This window comes from Trichosurus vulpecula, chromosome 5 (genome assembly GCF_011100635.1).
Source record: "Trichosurus vulpecula isolate mTriVul1 chromosome 5, mTriVul1.pri, whole genome shotgun sequence".
Classification (NCBI taxonomy): Eukaryota; Metazoa; Chordata; class Mammalia; order Diprotodontia; family Phalangeridae; genus Trichosurus; species Trichosurus vulpecula.
Window position 1 is genome coordinate 256,162,535 of NC_050577.1, and position 20,006 is coordinate 256,182,540.

At 39.2% G+C, this 20,006-nt stretch overlaps 1 protein-coding gene across 1 annotated transcript in view; it reads right to left on the reverse strand.

Moving 5' to 3' along the window:
* Window positions 1–16,207, reverse strand: part of TBK1 (TANK binding kinase 1) — a 51,678-nt gene extending 35,471 nt beyond the window's left edge. Inside the window, exons 1-4 of the mRNA XM_036759815.1 lie at window positions 16,112–16,207; window positions 15,536–15,669; window positions 13,020–13,137; window positions 3,304–3,444 (exon numbers count right to left, since the gene is read on the reverse strand). Of these exons, the coding sequence (XP_036615710.1) occupies window positions 3,304–3,444; window positions 13,020–13,106 (228 nt within the window). The 5' untranslated portion in view covers window positions 13,107–13,137; window positions 15,536–15,669; window positions 16,112–16,207. The remainder of the gene's footprint in view (window positions 1–3,303; window positions 3,445–13,019; window positions 13,138–15,535; window positions 15,670–16,111) is intronic.
* Window positions 16,208–20,006: the final 3,799 nt, after the last annotated feature.

The window sequence follows — 20,006 nt, forward strand, 5'->3', positions numbered from 1 at the left end:
ACACACACATATATATGTATATATACATACATATATATGTATATATACATATATATACACACACACATATACATATATATACGTACACACATATATATATATATATATAAAATCAAGAAAGGGCATTTGAAGAAAGCATTCACACTTAAATGCACACAAAATTATTTAATCCTAAGGAACTGGTGGGTCTGAGAACAAACAAACAACAGAAAACTCTGCCAAAGATGAGACAACATACCAAAACTATTTAGATGGAACCAGAACCATATTTATGGAAAAGTTTAAATGTTTAAGTATTTTCATCAAGAGGGAAAGAAAAGATCAATAAATCAAGCATGAAACTAAAAAAACAAAGCAAGACTGGAAAAGCAACAACAAAAACTAAACACAAACAGAAATTCTGAAATTCAAGTAAGAGGTAAAAAGAACTGAAATCAAAAAAGAAAATTTAAAGAAAACCAATAAAATAAATGATCACTCAAATTTGATTAAAAAAGAGTAAAATCAAGTTGCAGTCTTAAAAATAAAAAAGAATTCACAACAAATGAAGAACAAATAAAATTATTATAAGCTAAGAAAACAAATGAATATCTAAGAAATATCAAATACAGATTAACAGAACAAAGAGACCTTAACCCAATTTCAGAGAAAGAAATTGAACAAAGTATAAAGGAATTTCCAAACAAAACATCTCTAGCACAAGATGGATTTACCAGTGAACTGGTATCAAAAATGGCTGATGCGGAAGAACAGTTTAAGGAGACATAATTTAAGAACCACTCAACTCCCTAAAAACCACGACTTTAAAAAGCCTGGGTATACTATAAGAAATCATAAATGAAAACTGTCTAAGTCTGCCCAAAGAACAAAGTAAAGATAGAAAGAATCAGCCAATTACCTTCTGAAAGGATTCCCCCAATGAAAAGTCCCAGGAAAGTCATAACCCAAATCCTGAGTTTCAACATCAAACAAAAAATTACTGCAAGGGGGCCAAAAAGAAATATATCAAGTACCAAGAAACTATGGTCAGGATCACACAAGGCCTAGTAGCTTCTACAATAAACAAGAGCAGAACTTGAAAAATAATAAACCAAAAGACGAAGGAAGAAAAAAAGTCTTACAACCAAGGCTGAGTATAATCTTAAACATGGACTTTTGACAGAATAGAGAACCTTTAATTATTTCTGATGAAAAGACCAGAGCTGATTCAGAACTCTGAAATGCAAATACAAATGTTCAGAGAAACCTAGAAAGGTAAAGGTATTTGGGAATTTAGAAGAAGCTAACCGACAATATAATTTTAGTAAAGAGAAAAGAAACAAGTGTGCCTTCAGAACTTCTTCAAAGGTACTGAGGGAATTAAATAAGAAAAATAGAAATCCTGAGAGAAAAGAGAAGGAAGGGCAAGAACGCAGAAAGGAGGAAAGGTAATGGAATGATTTCTCATAACTGAGGACTATGAGAAGGGATGGGGGAATGAGCATCAGATGAACTTCACTATTATCTGAAATGGATAAAAGAGGGTTGAACAGAGTTTGGTGAAGGAATACATCAAACTCAACAAGAAAACAAGGGATGGGGAGGAGTTAGGCGGCTAGGGAGAGGGAACAGTTATAAACAAAACAAAATTCCTAATCTTCAAAGGGGATTAAAAGAGCAAAAAGAAAGAGAAAGGAAAAGAAATAGAATCTAAGGGAATGCCTTCAATTGCCTCTCAAGACAACTGAGGAGTAGCTGAATAAACTGTGGCATGTGACCATAATGGAGTGTTACTGTATTGCATAAAATGATGAAAGCAGACTCAGAGAATCCTGGGTAGTATAAACTGAACAGAACCAGAAGAATCCATACATTGACTACAACACTGTCAAAGAAAACACTGAAAAACTTAACTACGATCAGAACAATGACCAATTTTGATTCTAGAAGATTGATGAGGAGGCACTTCTTGGCAGAGGGATGACAGACTACAGATGCAGAATGAGGTCTACATTTTCAAGCAAGCTGTGAAATGCTTAAGAACCAAGATCAACAAAATGGCCAAGGCTCCAGAATGTATTAAGGGAAGGTAATGATATCCCCAAAGAGAGATGACAAGACTATCAAACATGAAAAATAAAAACAAAACAACAACAAAAAGCACACAGAAGAGAGCAGAAAGAAGTTCTGAAGGGGATCGAGACGAGCAGGTCAGTGTTATTTTACTGCTTAACTGAAATACAAAACCATAAAGTGTTTCAGCAGGGCAGCTCAGCAAGTGGGTTTCTCTCTATTTTGGTTTTGTCCACATTTCCTTGTGAGATGTTTCTCTTTGAGGGGTCAGAGATGTTTTTCTACCCCGTTACTTGGGAAAAACCAGCTTATCAATATTGTCAAGCATCTTCCCTATTCCTAAGAGTCTTTGAATGAATAAAGAATGTTATTGAATTGCAGTATCTGACTGTATAAGCACACAGAAGCAACAAGAAGAAAAAGGCTCAGTGTAGATTTTGATACTATGAACCTTCCCTATTACTCCTCTAATGTCTTCTAAGTCTTCAGGTACTTAAATCTGACTAGACTTAACTGTGTTACACACACACACACACACTTTAGAAGTTAAAGATACTTTAAAAGAGAGACATGCTTTCCTATACAATCCTTTTTCTGTTCTTCGTATAAGGAAACAGTCATGTTTGTTTATGTCTGTCAAGTTCATAATAGTAATAAAAAAAGTTTTTAAAATTATCCTCATTTCTGTTATTGTTTCCTTTTATCAAGCCTCATTCCTCTTGTATGATCTCCAAATTCCGCTCTTCTCTTTTTTTCCCCACTGGCTTCTTGTACTTGACTGACTTTGCTCTATATTTTGTTTATATGTGTATTTAGTTATGTTCCTCCTAGGATCACATCATATAGCTAGAATTCTAACTTCTATCGCTTATTGTTTATTTTTGGAGATTTTTTTCTTATTGCCTTTCTATAATGGTTCTTTATTCATTTAAACTCCTGTTAGCAGTGTAGTATAGTGCAAAGAGCTTTGGGCTACAAGTCAGAAGACCAGATTCTGCCCCTTATAAGCTGTGTGACCTTGGATAGTCATTTACCCCCTCTGAAACTCAGGCTCTTCATCTATCAATTGGGGATAACAACACCTGCCTCAGAGGATCAAACGAAATCACTATGTAAGCCGTAAAGCGCTCCAAAAATATAAAATAGCACTAAAATTATAAAAAAAATTAAGTAGATACCTAATAATACCTAGAACTTACATAACTACAATGAACATAAGATGTGGTTGATTAAAATACAACAAATACTTACCTCTTCTTCAATAGCAAACAATTTGACAATATTCTTATGGTTTAATTTTTTTAAGACTTCAAATTCTCTCATCTGAACATCCACAGGACGAAGGAAACTTATGCTATTAAATACCTTGACCGCAAATAAATCACCAGTTTTCTAAAGAGAAAAATGACTAGTTAAGCATATTATATAGAAAATTAAAATCATTACAAATATTTTGTCTTTATAAATTATTTAGTAAAATCTGGTACAAATGCTACTTACATTTAAACAAAAGTATAAGAACTGTGTCACGTAAACATTTTTAGTTTCTATTATAACTATCATAACTTAGGAAATACTTAATCTACACATGAGAAAGACTGAACAAAATCTACTTTCAAATATGACATATGCTTAATATAATTAAGAGAACCATGTAGCTAAAGTGGGATACTAACAGCTTTTGTACCAGTAGAAACTTCATGCTATGACTTCAGAAACAAGAGATATTACCTTAAATACCTAAATTACTACACACTGAAACTTTGCACGCAAAAATCAATCAATATTAAAAAAACTGGGGAATGCTAAATAAATTGTGATACATGACTGCAATGGAATATTATTGTATGGTAAGAAACGATGAATATGACGAGTACAGATAAGCACAGAAAGATTTATATGATTTAATATAAAATAACATAAGGAAAATCAGAAAAACAAACACAATGACTACAATAATGGAAATGGAAAAATTTATGACCAAACAACTGAAACAGAATGTCATATGATTTTAATGACCAACTTGGCCCTCAAGAAGAGATGTGAGAAGATACTCTTTTTGCAGAGCTCAGAGACTAACACTGAGGAATAATGGCTATAATGTCATTCTTCTTCAATGTTAGTTAGTTTGGCTGAACTGTTTCCCGCCCCCTCCCCTTCTATTCTTTCTTATAAGGGATGGCTTTCTGAAAAGGGGCTATACTAGAAAATGTAGGTGATGTAAAAGCAAAAGATTATCACCAAAAATTTATTTTTATTTAAAAACCAAAGATCACGAGTTCTTTGAAAAGCAGCATATCTATAAAGTCAATGTAACAACATAAGAATCATAAATTTCAGAGTTTACAACTTTGTATGGTTTACAACCTTGCAGTTTACAACTACAAGGGCCCTTTTGGGCCCTTGGAAACCATATAGTCTCAACCCACTACTCAGCAGTAATTTCCAAGTGGTCACTGAGGTTCTCTCTACTTGAATACCTTTCAGTGGTGGGGAACCCATTACATATCAAGAAAACTTTCACTTGGTAGCAGCTATTTAATGGTGACCATATGTATTCTTCCTCATACTTATTATGCTTCTCTAACTTGCATTTCCTAGTTCTGCCTTTAAGAGCTAACTAAAACAAATCTCATCTCTTTCCCACATAAGTACTTGAAGACAGTCATCATATGTCTCCCCTACCAAGTCTTCTCTTTTCCAGGATAAACAACAACTACTGCTAATATTAATTTGTATCTTAATCTTGTAGAAAGTCTTAATTTTCAGATTAGGCCACTTCTACAAGACTATAATTTTTTTTAAAGCCATAGTGAATCAGTTTCTTTCCTATTCAATGGTTACTCAAGTTTGATCATGTATGCTTAGATCCTTAAATTTACTTGTTTATTTTTACTAAAGTTACTTAAATTTAAGTTTTTTTACTTTTCTGCTAAATTTAAAAGAAAACATTGTAACATATATTCCTGGCACAGGTGGTAGATAAGAGTTCCTACTCTAAACAAACACTAAATCAAAAGGAAACAGAAAGTGAAACTCATCTATTTCACTCTCAGGCCCAAGGGAAACCTTAACTGCAAATAGCAATGGTTGCAATCTAATTAGTTTCCTTTGTAATCCTATGTATTTTGTTTTACACATTTACAAACATTCTTCTGAGAAAGGGAGTCCACTGGCTAAACCAGACTGACAGCCAGCGAAAGCGGTCCCTAACACACACAAAAGTTAAGAACTCCTATAATAGATTTTAAAAATACATTCAAAATGGGGGTGGAGGACCTAAAAACAGTCATCTTAAACAAAGACAATCCAATCAATAAGGCGAAACCTTCCAAATCAATGACCAAAAACAGCCTTCATGATAGCCTTAAACAGTACATTTTGGAGTCCAGTTTAATTACTGCTTGCTTAAGTCACTTTTCTGCGGTCATCCGGGATCTGTGAAGGTGGCTCCTCCTTGGATTTACAATCTCTCCCCTTTTTATTCTGCAGTTCACTCCCACTGCAAAATAGCAAATACAAAGTGCCTTGAGAGGCACTGCTGTATAGTGGACAAAGCACTGAATGGGGAGTTGAGAGACCTGGGGACAAATCACAAGTCTGAGATACAATGGGTATGATCACTTAATCTTTCTGAGCCTCAGTTTCCTCATTTGTAAAATGGAGTAGTACCTATATTACTTCATAGAACTACTGTCAGAGTCAAATGAGATTTGATAGTGTAACTCAATAGTTTCCTTCTATGCATATATGCGGGTACATATATATAATATACATACACATATATATAGTTATTTTAAACATGTTTTAACATTTTTTTCATTAAAAATGGACAATTTTAACGTGTATATGTATGTATATGAACTGAGTTACACTACATCTCTCCTCCTTTTCTCAAACTCCTTGAAAAAGCTGTCTATATTATACCCCAACTTTACCTCCACGTGGTCTTTGCACTCTGGCCTCTGATCTCATCACTGAGCTGAAGGGGCTTTCTCTGAATTAACCAAGGATCTTCTAATTGCCAAATCTGATCGCTCTTTCTCAGTTCTCACACCTCTTGATCGCTCTGCTGCATCAGACACTGATTACCACCCTCTCCTAGACTCTCTCCATTCTGGGTTTTGTGACATTATTCTCTCCTGGTTCTCCCACTACCATGTGACTGTTCCTTCTCAGATTCTTTGGGCTCATCATCCTTTTTATGCCCTCTAACTGTGAGTGTTCCTCTAGACTTTGTTCTTCCGTCTACATAATCTTGGTAAAATCAGCAGCACCTATGAGTTTATAAGTGTCATCTCTATGCAGATGATTCTTCCTTGTGAAAGCCCGAGTCCCTCCTCAAGCATGAAAACTACATCATCAACCACCTATTGGACATTTCAAACTGGATACCTCAAAGATGTTTTAAACTTAACATGCTCCAAACTGAACTCATCTTTTCCCCTAAACTCACTCATCCTCCAAACTTCCTTATTTCACTGATGGCACCACTATCTTTCTAGTCCCACAGGTTTAAAACTTAGGAATTATCCTTCACTCCTCCAAATCTTACTATTTCTATATTCACAATATCTCTCACATTGGACCCTTTCTCTTGATTCAGGTAGCTACCACCTTAGTTTAGGTCCTCATCACCACTCACCTAGATTATTTAAACAGCCTTCTTCCTAATTGGACTCTTTGCTTCAAGTACCTGACCACTCAAGTCCATCCTACTCATAGCTGTCAAAGTAAATTTCCTTAAGAAAAAGTCTGACCATTCCATCATTCAACTCCAGGCTCCCTCTTGCCCCCTGCAATCCACTCTTCTCTTTGTTTCTCACCCAGGACAGTATGGGTGAGAATGCTATGAAACTGGCTCCCAACTTTGTGCTTTCCCATAGGCCTGGGGTTTACTCACTCTTTATCTCTTCCTCACAATTACCATCTTCTGCATGAAGCTTTTCCAGCTTCCCAATTGCTCATGTTCCTGCCCAAATTACTTTGTAATTTTAATTGCTTTGTATATATTTATGCTATATATTTTTCATATATACTTGTCTCCTCCATTAGAATGTAAGCTCTTGGTAAGTAGGGATTATTTTTTGTACTTGTATCCCAAGTACAAGGTACATAGATACCTGTTAACTGATAATGCATAGTAAAAGGTCTAAGGAATTTTTTGTGTACGCATTATATATGCACTTCCTTTTATTACTTATCTTGATTTGACTTAAAGTCTCGATCAATCACTTCCTGCTTCACACCCATTCTTATTTTCAATCTATTTCAAATTTGCTGACTCTTCCTCTTATCCAGGGGCCTGGCATCACCTTCTATGTCACAACAGTTTGCACCACTAGTCACAAGTTCAAAGTCTCTCAAGTTCTCTGATCATGAGACCAATCTAGATGTATGTCTCGCCTTCAGGGGGAAAAACCATTCTCTTTACAATTACCTGAACACTCCAAAATGTCAGCATTTCTTGGACAGAGCCCACAGAACTTTCACACCTGGTTCACTCCCCTGACCTGAATGAAGTTATTCTCGACTGAGGCCAGCTCTCTCTATATAATGCCATCCTGTCTCTTAAAACGATAAAATTTATTAATGCTAGCTTGGGGCTTGTAGGATTGGGGTATGGAGCCCCAGAAAAGCACTTGAAATAAAGGAGGGTTCAGTGCAAAAACACTGAATTTTATCAGTAGGACTGAAATTATCCCTATGGTGTTCATTCATGTGTTTCTTCCATAATTTGGGCAAGGCTGCTCTAATTTCAAATTCGATTCTTTGCTCAAAAAACAATCAATCTTTTACAACTTCTCAATATCTGAATCTTAGGCACTCAACCCTCTAGGTCAGAGGTTCTTCACTTGCTATCCATGAACTTAAAAAATTGATAACTGTATTTCAATAAAATTGTCTTCCTTCGTCTATTTTATTTATGCATTTAAAGACATTATTCTGAGGGGTTCACGCTGTAATTTTTACCAGACTACCAAAGGAGTATATGATACAAAAAAGCTTAAGAATATCCATTTTAGGATCACATCATTGCATGTTCATTAAGTACCTCCAGTTTTCAGTTATCAAAGCCTAGTGACAAATTTACTGAAAGCAGCTACTTACTGCCTCACTAATCTTTGGTTTCGATTCCTTCTCAATGAGTTGGCTAACTTGAGATCTAAAGCATAAAAGGCCTAGGCAGTCAGTGTTCACTCAGGTTTAGCAGAATTTCTAGCACCCTGCAGGGATGCCTTTCTGCCCTAGTATTGTAGGAAATGTAAAGGGAGCAGTGTTTTATTTTTAAATTAGGAATTGTAGCCTTTTAAACCTGTTTCCTGGCTGTTTACCCCAGGCCTAGACCTTGCTTCCTCCTTACCTCCAGCTCTTAGCTTCCCTCAACTCTCAGCTCTAACTCCACCTTCTACAAGAAGCCTCTCCCAGTCCTCTTAATCTTAGTGCCACCCTCTGAATTATCTCTAATTTATCGTGTATACATCTTGTTCGTACCTGTTCTTTGCATATTCTCTCCTCCATTAGACTGTAAGCTCCTCAAGAGCAAGATATGTTTTTTGCCTTTCTTTGTATACCCAGAATTTAAGCACAACTTAGCACTTAGCAGAACTTGGAACAATTAAGTTCAAAGTATCAAAAGTTAGGGGCTTAATAAGCGATTGCTGATTTCTTGCTGTTGACTTTATGGGTTGTATCATATTCTAATCCTGTACCTGAATGACAAGACTGCCCTAAACTAGGTACAGAATAGCAGATCACAGTTCTGCCAAGATCTCCTTCAAATCTACTTTTGTAGCCAACTCTTCCTTACTGGTCTAAATCAGGACTATCTCCTGAAGGAATTTCTGCATGGAATGTCTCACTGCTCAGTTTTATTGAAGTGAAACCTCTAGCACAAGATGTGGTCCACCCTCATGACTGCATCAGGGCCTCAAGCCCTTTTTACCTTCTACTTTGGTCACTTACCACCTTCCCTTTCCACCTCCATTCTCCCCTGCCACTGATCCTTATCCAAATATTCTGTGCCATACTTACCCCTCAGGCTGGTCTATTTCCACGAAGAATAACTTCTTGATATACAATCACAATTAGAGCTGCTCCATTGCCCCTATTATATAATCTGCTCCTTTTGAATAGTTTCATCTTCTACAGTCATAATTTAACCAAGCTTAAATATGAAGTTACATCTACCTCCTTGGGTTAAGAACTCTAGTTCACTTTAATATTCATGTTCTGCACACTGGTGTAAAGATATCTGAGACCAAACAATCAACAAGCACTTATTAAAGACCAATTATGTTGTTGTCACTGTGCTAGGAACATGAAGATCAAAATGAAACAGCATTTGGCCTCAAAAAGTTTGTATTTTCCATGGGGATACATTATGTACAACCACAAATAAATACAAAACACGTACAAAAACAATACAAAGAAGTTTGGGGGGAGAGGAGGCATTAGCAGCTACAGAAATCAGAAAAGGTTTCATATACAAAGTGAATTCCCTTGAGCTGAGTTTGGAAGGAAACTAGCTATTCTAAAGAATGAATGAAAAAGCATTTAAACTACATGGTACCTGGTTGACCAGAAGGGTGGTGGTATCTTAAATAGAACCAGGAAAGGTCGTAAGAGAGGGATTTAGTGGCAAGACAGTGAGTTCTGTTTTGGACTTTTGTTTGAGGTAGCTAGGAGACCTCTAGTTTAAAATATCCAGTAGGCAGTTGGTGATGTGAGACTGGAGCTCAGGAAAAAGTCTAGTGTAAATATATGTATCTGGGCATCATTCGCTTAGAGATGACAACTGTGGGGGGCAGATGACATTATCAATAAAGAGAACTGACTAGAGAAAACAACCCAGGACTCAGCCCTTAGGAGGTATCAATACTTTCCCAATTCTTGGATACAGTTTTCTTTCAATCACCAGCACCTCCACTATTATCCTTTCTGTATCATGTTATTCTCGATGGCATTTGCCCTTGGCAGTTCACAGATACAGATTTCTCTCTTCCATATTCAAAGCCCTTTTGATCAGATCTGTAAATTTCCAAATTTTCTTTTGCGTCTCTCAGATGTGCTCCATCCCTACCTGTATTTTAAGCCTTGGCCCACGATTCAAGTCTTATTTTTATACCAGATGCTATTTCCGTATCTTTTATCCTCTTAAAAGGCTATGCCTTCAGTCGACAGCAGTGAAGAAAATATCGCCTCTGCCTCTAAGGTCTTCAAAATTCACTGCCTAAGGATTTTATGATCACTAGAGATGCTGAACAGGTAGACTTAAGGTCATTGGATGGCAGTCAAATGGTGGTCAATAGTGATGTCAAACTTAACAAGTCTCATGAAGACCTAGTCACATCACAGATAAGCAACTGGGTAAGAGGGGATACCACCTGTTTATTCACATTAAGTTGACAAAAGGCCCTCAGCAGATAGTCAACAACCATGGTTTGTTTTTTTCTCTTGTGGCCAGTAAAAGATGTTCTTCTTCCTGGTGAAATCTGTAAGTCCTCTCATAATTCTTCTGCTTTCTCTTCAATACAGTTCTACCTTCAACAAGGAGAGGATCAAACCTATTACATAACTGTACCAGCTCAGTGTGCCTCATTTCCTTCTTTTTTTCAGGCAACATTCTTATACTGTCTAACCTTCTGACAGTGGTTCAGACCTCTCTGTCTTCTTTGTTTTCTTCTTAAAGTACTTTTCCCGTTCTTAATGGAATACTTCATCCTCCCTGGTAATTAAGAGAAGAGAAAGGTGTTTCTTCAGCCATTCCACCTTCTCAAAAGGAGAGCAACCTACACAGGGAGCCATTAACTGGCTTTGGAAGGAACATGTATAATTTCTGCAAGTCAAGAAAAGGTTTCTTTTATCTTCCAAACCCATGGAAATGGAGGCCTTCAATTCCCTGTGACTTTTACTGGAAATTCTTTCAGCCAAGTGCTAAACTGCCTGTTCTCAAAAAAAAAAAAAAAAAAAAAAAGACTGATGGGAGGAAACCTGCCACAGGGTTCAGACATGAGATTTGGGGTTTTTGGTCCCAAAAAAACCAGACAGAAGTAGGGAGAAAAGGTGGAGATTTTAAACAAAATTTATAGAGATAGGTTTTGGCTCAAGATGTGGAAGAATTTCTCAACAATTACAACTGTCCAAAAATGCAATGGGCTGCTTTAGGAAGTGTGATTTCTATAGTACTAAAGGTCCTCAAGCAGAAGACAACAATACTGTTAGGGATATTGTAGAAAGGATTCCTATTCTGGCATGAATCTAACTAGGATGACTTCTAAGAGTCCTGAGATTCTATGAGTTTTCAACTATCCATCTCTTTCTTGATACCTTTTGTAGCTGAGTAGCAGGGTACTCTCTGAGTGCCAAATTCTGTGACACTGTCATGTCTTTCCCTTAACACAAAAGAGCTTGAGCACACATACACAGTCAGTTTTGGAACAGAAACAACTAATTTATCCCCCAGTTTATACTCACATTATAAAATCGCTCTTTGATTTACAAAAAGCTAAAAGTCAATTCCCTATACTCTTATACTGTGGTACCATTTGTTTTCATGTTAGAAATCTGTAAGCCACCATCATATCTTCCTCTCAGCTTTGAAGTACCTACAAATCACAACAGTGACTTCCTCTAACCCTCCCTGGGAAATGTCCAGTTTGTAAGCCAACTCCCTATTCCTCAAGGTTTATGATAAACAAAAAATAGTTCATAAAACTATAGCTCAAAATGGCCTTCTTTCTGTTCTTCACATATGGTAGAGCATATTTCAACTCTCTGCCTTTTGACAGCCAATCCCCTTTGCCTGGAATGTACCACTTTCCTTCTCAAATCCCTTTTTTCCTTCAACACAGCTCAAGCAATACTTTTTACATGAATATTTTCCTGATTCCAACTCCTAGTGCCATTCCTACCAGACTAACTTGTACTTATTTATATTCTTTTAATGTTTATTCTGCATATGCTTATACCTGTATATACTGTCTCCTCTGTTCACCCTCACACTTCAGACTTCAGAAGCCACCCCATCCAAACCCCTTCATTTAGCAGACCAGGAAATTCCTCCCTTACAAAAAAGGTTAGAGATTCCAGATTTAAGGGACGATGATTTAAAAGCTTCTAAATACATACTAGCACACCAGACATCCTTATGACAGTTTTCTTACACTTTTAAAAAGCCCTATGTATAAAATTCCAAACTCAAAACTGACAAACTAGAGGTTCATTTTAGCATTATAAAATGATTCTTTGATTTACAAAATGAATGATTCCAGTTTATATATACTACTACTACTACTACTACTATTATTATTATTACACACACACACACACACACACACACACACACACACTCACTCACTCACTCTCTCTCTCTCTCCCTATTTTCCTGAGTTAGGAATTCTAGAATTGTTTTTAATTCTTGTCTTTCTTTTATCCCTTTTAACTAACGTCACCAAGTTCTATTAGTCTTCCTTTGAAATCTCTGATTCATACTGTCTTCTCTCCTAATCTGACCACCATATTCCAAATTCTTCTGGATTACTCCACAAATCTTCCCAGTTGGTTTCCCTACTTCTTCCTACCTCCTATCTATCCAGCTAATCTTTATAATTCTAGTTTCGTCATTTCACTCCCCAGCTCAACAACCTATGAATGGCCCTCTACTGCCTGAAACAAAATCCAAACTTCTACCCTCATTTTAAAGATTCTCTACCTATCCACTTTTATGCCCCAGTAACGCCTCAACATTAACCCTCCCCTCTGGGGCAGGGTTTTGTCTTCATTCTCATTCATAAAACAAGTATTGCTTAAGACACATTTTTATTGTTTAACATTACTTTAAATAATGAAACTTTCATATTTTTGAATGAGTAGGCTCCTTTCAAGAGTATTTATACAAAAAAATTACACATTATTGAGAACCTTTTATAAAGCTCTCAAATTCTAAAATTTTTCTCCACACTAACCTTATGTCTTCCACGAAAGACATTTGCAGTGGCTCCTTGCCCTAGGATATCAGACAGGAGCCACAGATGATTAGAAGTGCTCTGCATTTCTGCTTGATTAGGGGATCCTCTTCAAATACTGAAGGGAAAAAGATTTAAGATATATGTATTTATAGATAGCTATAAAATATATACATACATTTAAGGTATATTAAATTATTTCTTCAAAGCATACAAGCAATTCGATTTCAAATGAGTTTTCAACAACTACTTCTAAAGTTAAAATGCAAATGAACTGTGAAGAAACATTAAATGATGGTGTCTTAACAGCCTGTTCAGACTCAAAGTGACCTATCAAAGGCACTAATCTATGAGCTCTAACATTATATGGCAATTCCAGAAAAAAACCACCATTATTCTTAGATTTTCTTTCCATAAAGCAGGTTAAAGATATATTACTTCCCCATTTTCTTTTCCAAGATTTTTGTAAAGAATAATTTAAAAAATTATTTACTTGTAGAATCTTCAGAAGATAAAAGCAAATTGTGTAAATTTTCAGAGAAAGATTTAAGAGATTACTCTGTTTCCTTCTAGGCCAAGGCAAATACAAAACGTTTCAAGGAGCAAAATATCAATTTAAATTCCTTAGCTGCAACCATATACGTATATTAAAAATATAACCACTACTGAAAGGTGTGAAAAATGTCATCCTTCAAAGATTTCTGGCTTTTTTTTTTTGAGTAACCTAAAGTCTGCTTCCTCAGACATGCCACAATTTACTGTGTATCTATACACTTTTTAAAATTAAATATGATGCCAAAATTTAGGGAACTCTCCATTCAGAGAGAAGTCATGCACTGTAGCATATATTTAATGCCCTAGGGTCCCTGAGAGGTCAAATAATCTCTTCATAGTAACAAAGCCAATATGTGTCATAGGCAGGACTTAAATTCAGATCTTCCTGCCTCTAAGACAGGGCCTCCATTCATAAACACAGTCTGCTTCTCAGAATAAATTAGTATGGACAGTAAAATATTTGAACCCATGCTGGACTAAGAGAAAATTGGGGTGCCACTATTGTAGTAGCTCCAATTTAATTCAAACAAACATTTATGAAACTTCTACTACTGGCAGTATACTATGATAGGAACTGTGAAAGACAATTTAATTAAGATGCACCCCATATTCACAGATCTTAAAATCCGGCAGGAGAAAGTGACACATAAAAATGAAGTGGAGACACTATGGAATGGTAGTTAAGACAACGAGCTTGCAATAAGAAAGATCTGGATTTAATCCTGCCTTAGATACTTTCCAGCTGTAAGACCTAATCACCTAATACCATCCTACATCTATGGTCCTAGGAATATAACCCAAAATACAATATGATAAATCTAAATGTAAGTACAAAGAACTATTTAGTCTGAATAATGAGTCGTGAAAGTTTCACGGAGTAGGTGGCATTTGAGTTGGGTTTTAAAGAACGGGTGACGGAGGGCAAGAGAGAGGTTAAACCATCAAGACCAACGTAGTCACGTCTACCAAAAGAGAAGTCCTGTTAGCCTGCTGCTTTCACAACAAACTTGGGACGGTAGTGAACTAGACATAAACGTGAATCAAACTCCCACAAAAATAGGAACGCTACATGCAAATGAGGGCAATGTATTCTTCCCGTGAATGGCATTCTGCCAACTACCGGTAGGAAGCTTCCTTCTACCACTTTCTACATAGCTAATACCAAGTGAAAGAGTTTTGTTGGAAAGGGTGGGGTTCGAATTTCCTTCCTTTGACTAGTGACTACTTTTTTCCACAAAGTCCTCTGGGGGGAAGAAAAAGGTCCTTAAAATCTGGTGAGATCTCTCACTTAAACTCTGCTTGTTGTTTTATGAAAAGGAATCTTATTCAATACCGTCACGGAGTAGTATTATTAGGCATCTAACTACATACTCCATGTATTATTAGGCATATAGTATACTATATAGTGTGTAACTATACTATATATGTGTGTGTATATGTATATATGAATTAGGCACTATAGCTTACTATATAGTACACTATATAGACTACACTGGCACACTATACCGCATACTATTGGGCACGGTACTATAACACACATATATATACACTATTACGCACTATACTATCGCATACTGTATAGCTCGTGACTACATAACATACTATCGTGCACTATGCTACAGTATGTTACATAGTGCGTGACTATGCTATATAATATACGATTAAGCACTCTCCTACAATACACTATGTAGCATGGAACTACACTGTATACTATTAGGCGCTAAAGGCAGACACCGGAGGAAACAGCTGCATGAGACACAATGTGATGTGGTTTCACGACCGAAGCGAATTCAAGCCCTCGTCGAACTGAACATGATTCAGCACCCGCCGTGTCCAGCCCCAGGCTCGGGCGCTCGGGAGCGGCACAGACACGGCGCGCAGGAGTAGGAGGTTGGGCAGCCCCTCCACGCGTGGGGGGGGAACAAAAAGTAGCTCTTGAAAGGGGGATGGGCGGAATGTACCTGGCAGGTGGGCGGGCTTCGGTGGCAAGCCAATGCTCCACAGGTAGGGAGGTTAAAGGGAGGGCTCCGTGAGACAGACTCCCATGTTCACGAGCGCGCCGGACAGACACGGGATGCACCGAGGCAGAGACCAGCTGAAAGGGCCAAGGGGACTAATTAGGGAAAGAGCCCAAGGAAACGCGAGGAGGTGCAGATCCCACGCGCGGGGGGGGGGAAAAGGAACTCTACCTTCCGGGGTTGGTCAAGTTCACAACACGCCCCACGGAGAACCCCTTAATCCCTGCTGTAGAAACACTTCGGCTTTAAATCTGCCGGATTCCAGACTTCCCCCGGCTATCCGTCGGGCCAGGGCCTGGCTGTACTAACGGGGTGGGTGGGGCCGCCTCCTGATGCCCGGTCCCGGGGAGAGGATGGAGCCTCGGCCGCCCGGCCCCGCCCCCCGCTCGGCTCTTGCCCGGCTCTGACTCAGCATTCCCTCCTCCCCTGTCCCGGGCCTCGGTCCTGGGAGCCCTCCGGTGCCCGGCCTGAGCCTGCTTGGCCACCCCCGCCCGCCGTCGCCCCCAACGCCTCACTTACCCGGTCAGGGTCCCAAGCTCGGCTCCGCTTCCGCGGGCCTCCTCCTCACGCCCCGGGACACTTCCTGTTAGGCAAGCGCGGCCCGGGCAGCCACGTGACCGGCCCGAGCGTGCGCGTGCCCTCCCTCCGGGCCGGCCGCCCGACGTAGCGCAGCCCCGCAGCCCAGCTCCTCCCCTCTCCCTTTCCCTTCCCTTCGCTCCGCTCCGCCCCCACTGCCCCTCCCGTCCCCTCCGCTCCGTCCGGCTGCTCCTCCCCTCCCCGACGCTCCGCCTCTCCCTGCCCTCCTCCCCCGCAGCTCCTCCTTCCGCTCCCGCAACGCTCCCCCCTCCCCTCCCGTCGCCCCTCCTCACCTGTTGCCCCCTTCACGGATGGGGAGAGTCCGAGCCTCCAGCTTCCCGGGGTGGGGGTGGGTGGGCTGGGGGTTGTGTGACTGGGGCATGCCCCGAGAAAAGACCATGCCTAGGTGAATTGTGCAGGCTGAATTGGGGAGGGGGGTGTGTGGCTGGCCAAGATGCTGCCTCACCCACCATGCCCATGGCAAAGTGACCTGCCTCTCTCCTTCGACCCGCAAAGCAAAGCGGCGTTAGCCCCAAATGTAGACAGACTGCGCCAATCCGCAAAAAAAGGAGGGAGAGGGGTGGGTAGAGCGCAGAACCTCCACTCCACCCCCCCCCGCAGACACACCCCCTCCCGGCCCCGATACACACCAAGTGCTCCCGGGGAGCTTAGCGTCCAGTCCCATTTTGAACCGGTGATCATCGAGTGTACACCGAAGTTACCACGGACAAGGCAGGGACTTCCAGGGCAAAAGAGTCCTCCTCTTCTCTTTCCTCCCCAACCCTTCCCTTCCCCGCATTTAGCAACCTACGTTTGGACGGCGGGCAGGTACGGTCGTCATCCTTCTCTGCCAGGTGCTTAATGAGAGTCGGCTGCTGAATGGATGCTGGGAAAACCCTTCCCCCCACCCCCCATCACAGCATCCACTCCTTAGGATATAGTGGCAAGAAATTTCCAATTCAGAGAACTCCTAGAATCATTGTAAACTCTATAAATGGATCCTTTTCCATTGAATAGTAAGATTATTAGTGACGACTGAGAGCTGAGACCACGAGGAAGTTGGTCTCTTATAGGGTTTGGTTCTAAATTCAAACCCCGCCCACCACCCCCCACCTTTTAATTTAAAATCTATTTTACCCATGCGGGTATCCGCGGGTGGTGACAGCACATTCTCCTGGGTAGCGTCTAGAGAATTCTTTCTATGGCCTTCCTCTTGGATTTTAATCAGACGGCCAGACTAGTTCCTTAAACTCATCACGTACATAGACTAAACTAATTTAACTAATTAGCTTAAATGCTAATGAGGTAGACTTATTAAACTCACTTAACTAATTCATAAACTAATTAAATTCATCCACCAGGGTGCGCGGTCTGAGTGCCACTGCTTCAGCCCTAGGAAATGTCAAATGCTGCTATTTAGCCCAAAATTAAGGGCTCGAGGTTCCTGGATATTGAGCCCTGTTTCTCAAAGCTGACACCAAAGAATGATAGTCCCTGAAGGCATAAGGCATACACATGCATCCTCCTGCTATCATCCATAATATCTAGGTCACATAAGAGTCCTGGAGCTAGGTCAGGAAGACCTGGAGTTCAAACCCAGGTACCAGGCAGTTCAGCAAGAAGCCTCATATACTACCTAGCTGTGTGACTCTGGGCAAGTCACTTAACTGAGGTCTGCTTCAGTTCACCCATTGGCAAAACGGGAACAATGATGACAGCTATCTCCCAGGCTTGTTGTGAGGATAAAAATGACATTTTTGGAAAGCATTTCACAAACACTAAAGCACTGTATAAATGCTATCTATTATTATTATACGGGGAAAGAGAAAATACAATCAACTGTAACTTAATCTTGTCCCACTCCCAACCCCCATTTGAGACACATTCACAGAACTAAGGCCTTGGCACCCAGATGTTTTCTATAATTAATCCATTTCCAACACAGCTGACACAGCTCATTCCTTCCTTCCTTGAATATTTGTTGAATTCCTACCATCTGGCAAAAGCACACTGTGACAAAATTTTTTTTAGGCTCTAGTAATAACACATCATGCGTAGTTCCAGTACCCATACTCTACTGCAGAAAAACCTTAATTTCTTACAATTTCACTAGCTTTTTTACATAAAGATAATGAAAACCTTTTCATTAGTAATGAATTCTACAAATATGTGAAAACACATGAAAACTTTATATTTTTATATATTTTACAAAAGCACATTCCCTAAAATATATCTATGGGACAGGTAACATAAGAATCTTTACCATCATCATACAGACAAGAGTACTGATAACCAAGTCTCTTGGCTAAAAAAAGTCCAGGTCCTTCCAGGGGCTCTTAAGCTGGGGAGTCTGTGAACTATTTTTTATTTTAGTAACTGAATTTCAATACAATTGGCTTCCTTTGTAATCTCAAATATTTTATCTTAGGCATTTGAAAACATGATTCTGAGTAGTACATAGACTTCCCCAGACTGTCCAGGATACACCAAAAAAAAGTTAAAGAAGGTCTTTTAAAAGAGTTAAGGAAGGTTTTCTTTCAATAAAGCACATAGTGTTTTAACCCATAGTGTTAAAAACATTTTCAAAGTCTCAATAATGAATTCATTCTGTAACATAACATTCCAAAGTGGAATGTTATGCCTGACATTTAACCAATTGATAGAACCTGTATGAAAGACACTGATTAAATGACAGACATCAAAGTTTCTTACAGATATCAGAGTAAACTACCCACCAGCTCATCTATTGTGCTTCTACTTCCATATTATGACTAAATTCTCTCATCAAATCAACTTCTAGATGGATTTGTATTACCCAAAGCAGTGCTATTTACTAGGAAATTGGATAGTGCCAGCTCCAAATGCCCTCCAAGTAGGAATTTCATGTTAGCCAAAAAAGGGCACTTATCTGAATTTTAAATCAAACAATTTATTGAATCAAGTTTCTATGACTAGTCTCTTATTTTTTCTTTCCAGAAGTGCCTATGGGAACATAAAGTTTTTCCACATGTTATTTTGATGAGTCAGAAGTGTTGAGGGGAGTCTAGGAGAGAAATATCTTCATATAAATGGAAAATCCAAGTGATTCTGCCAGTTGCTACCCTATTCATAGGACTTAGAGCTGAAAGGGACATTAGAGGCCATCTAATCCAACTCCTTCACTTTACAGATGAGCAACCTAAGGCTCAGAGAGGCTGTGACTTGCCCAGAGCTACCAACTGGCAAGGACAAGATTTAAAAGCAGGTCCTATTGTACTCCCAAGTGCAGTGCTCTATCTACTTGACATTCAACAGGCATTTGTTAAATTTTTATTAAGAGCCAATTACGTGCCTGGCACAGTCTAGAATCTCGACTCTAGGTACTGGGGATAAAAAGGCAAAATGAACCAGTCCATACCCTCAAAAACTTTATTCTATTGTGGGAGGGGAAACTTGTACATAAACATTAAATACAAAAATATACAAAGTAATTTCTGGGGAGAGAGGGAGAGCACTAGCAACTGGGAGGATCAGGAGAAGCTTCCTGAAGAGGGACAAGCTTGAGCTGAGCTCTAAGGGAAGGAAGGGATTCTACAAAGTGAAGCTGAGGAGGGAGGGCAAGCCAAGGAAAAAGAAGAGTTTGTGCAGAGGCACCAATAAGGGGGATGGAATGTCAGGGGGAATGCAAAGTGCAAATAGGAGAATAATATGCAATTACCCTAGAAAGGTAGATTAAGGTAAGATTATAAAGGACTTGAAAAGCCAAGCACTAGAGTTTGTCTTTTATCCTAAAAGGAAAGGAAGCCACTGGGATTTCTGGGGACAGGAAAAGGACATGATCAGACCTGCACATTAGAAA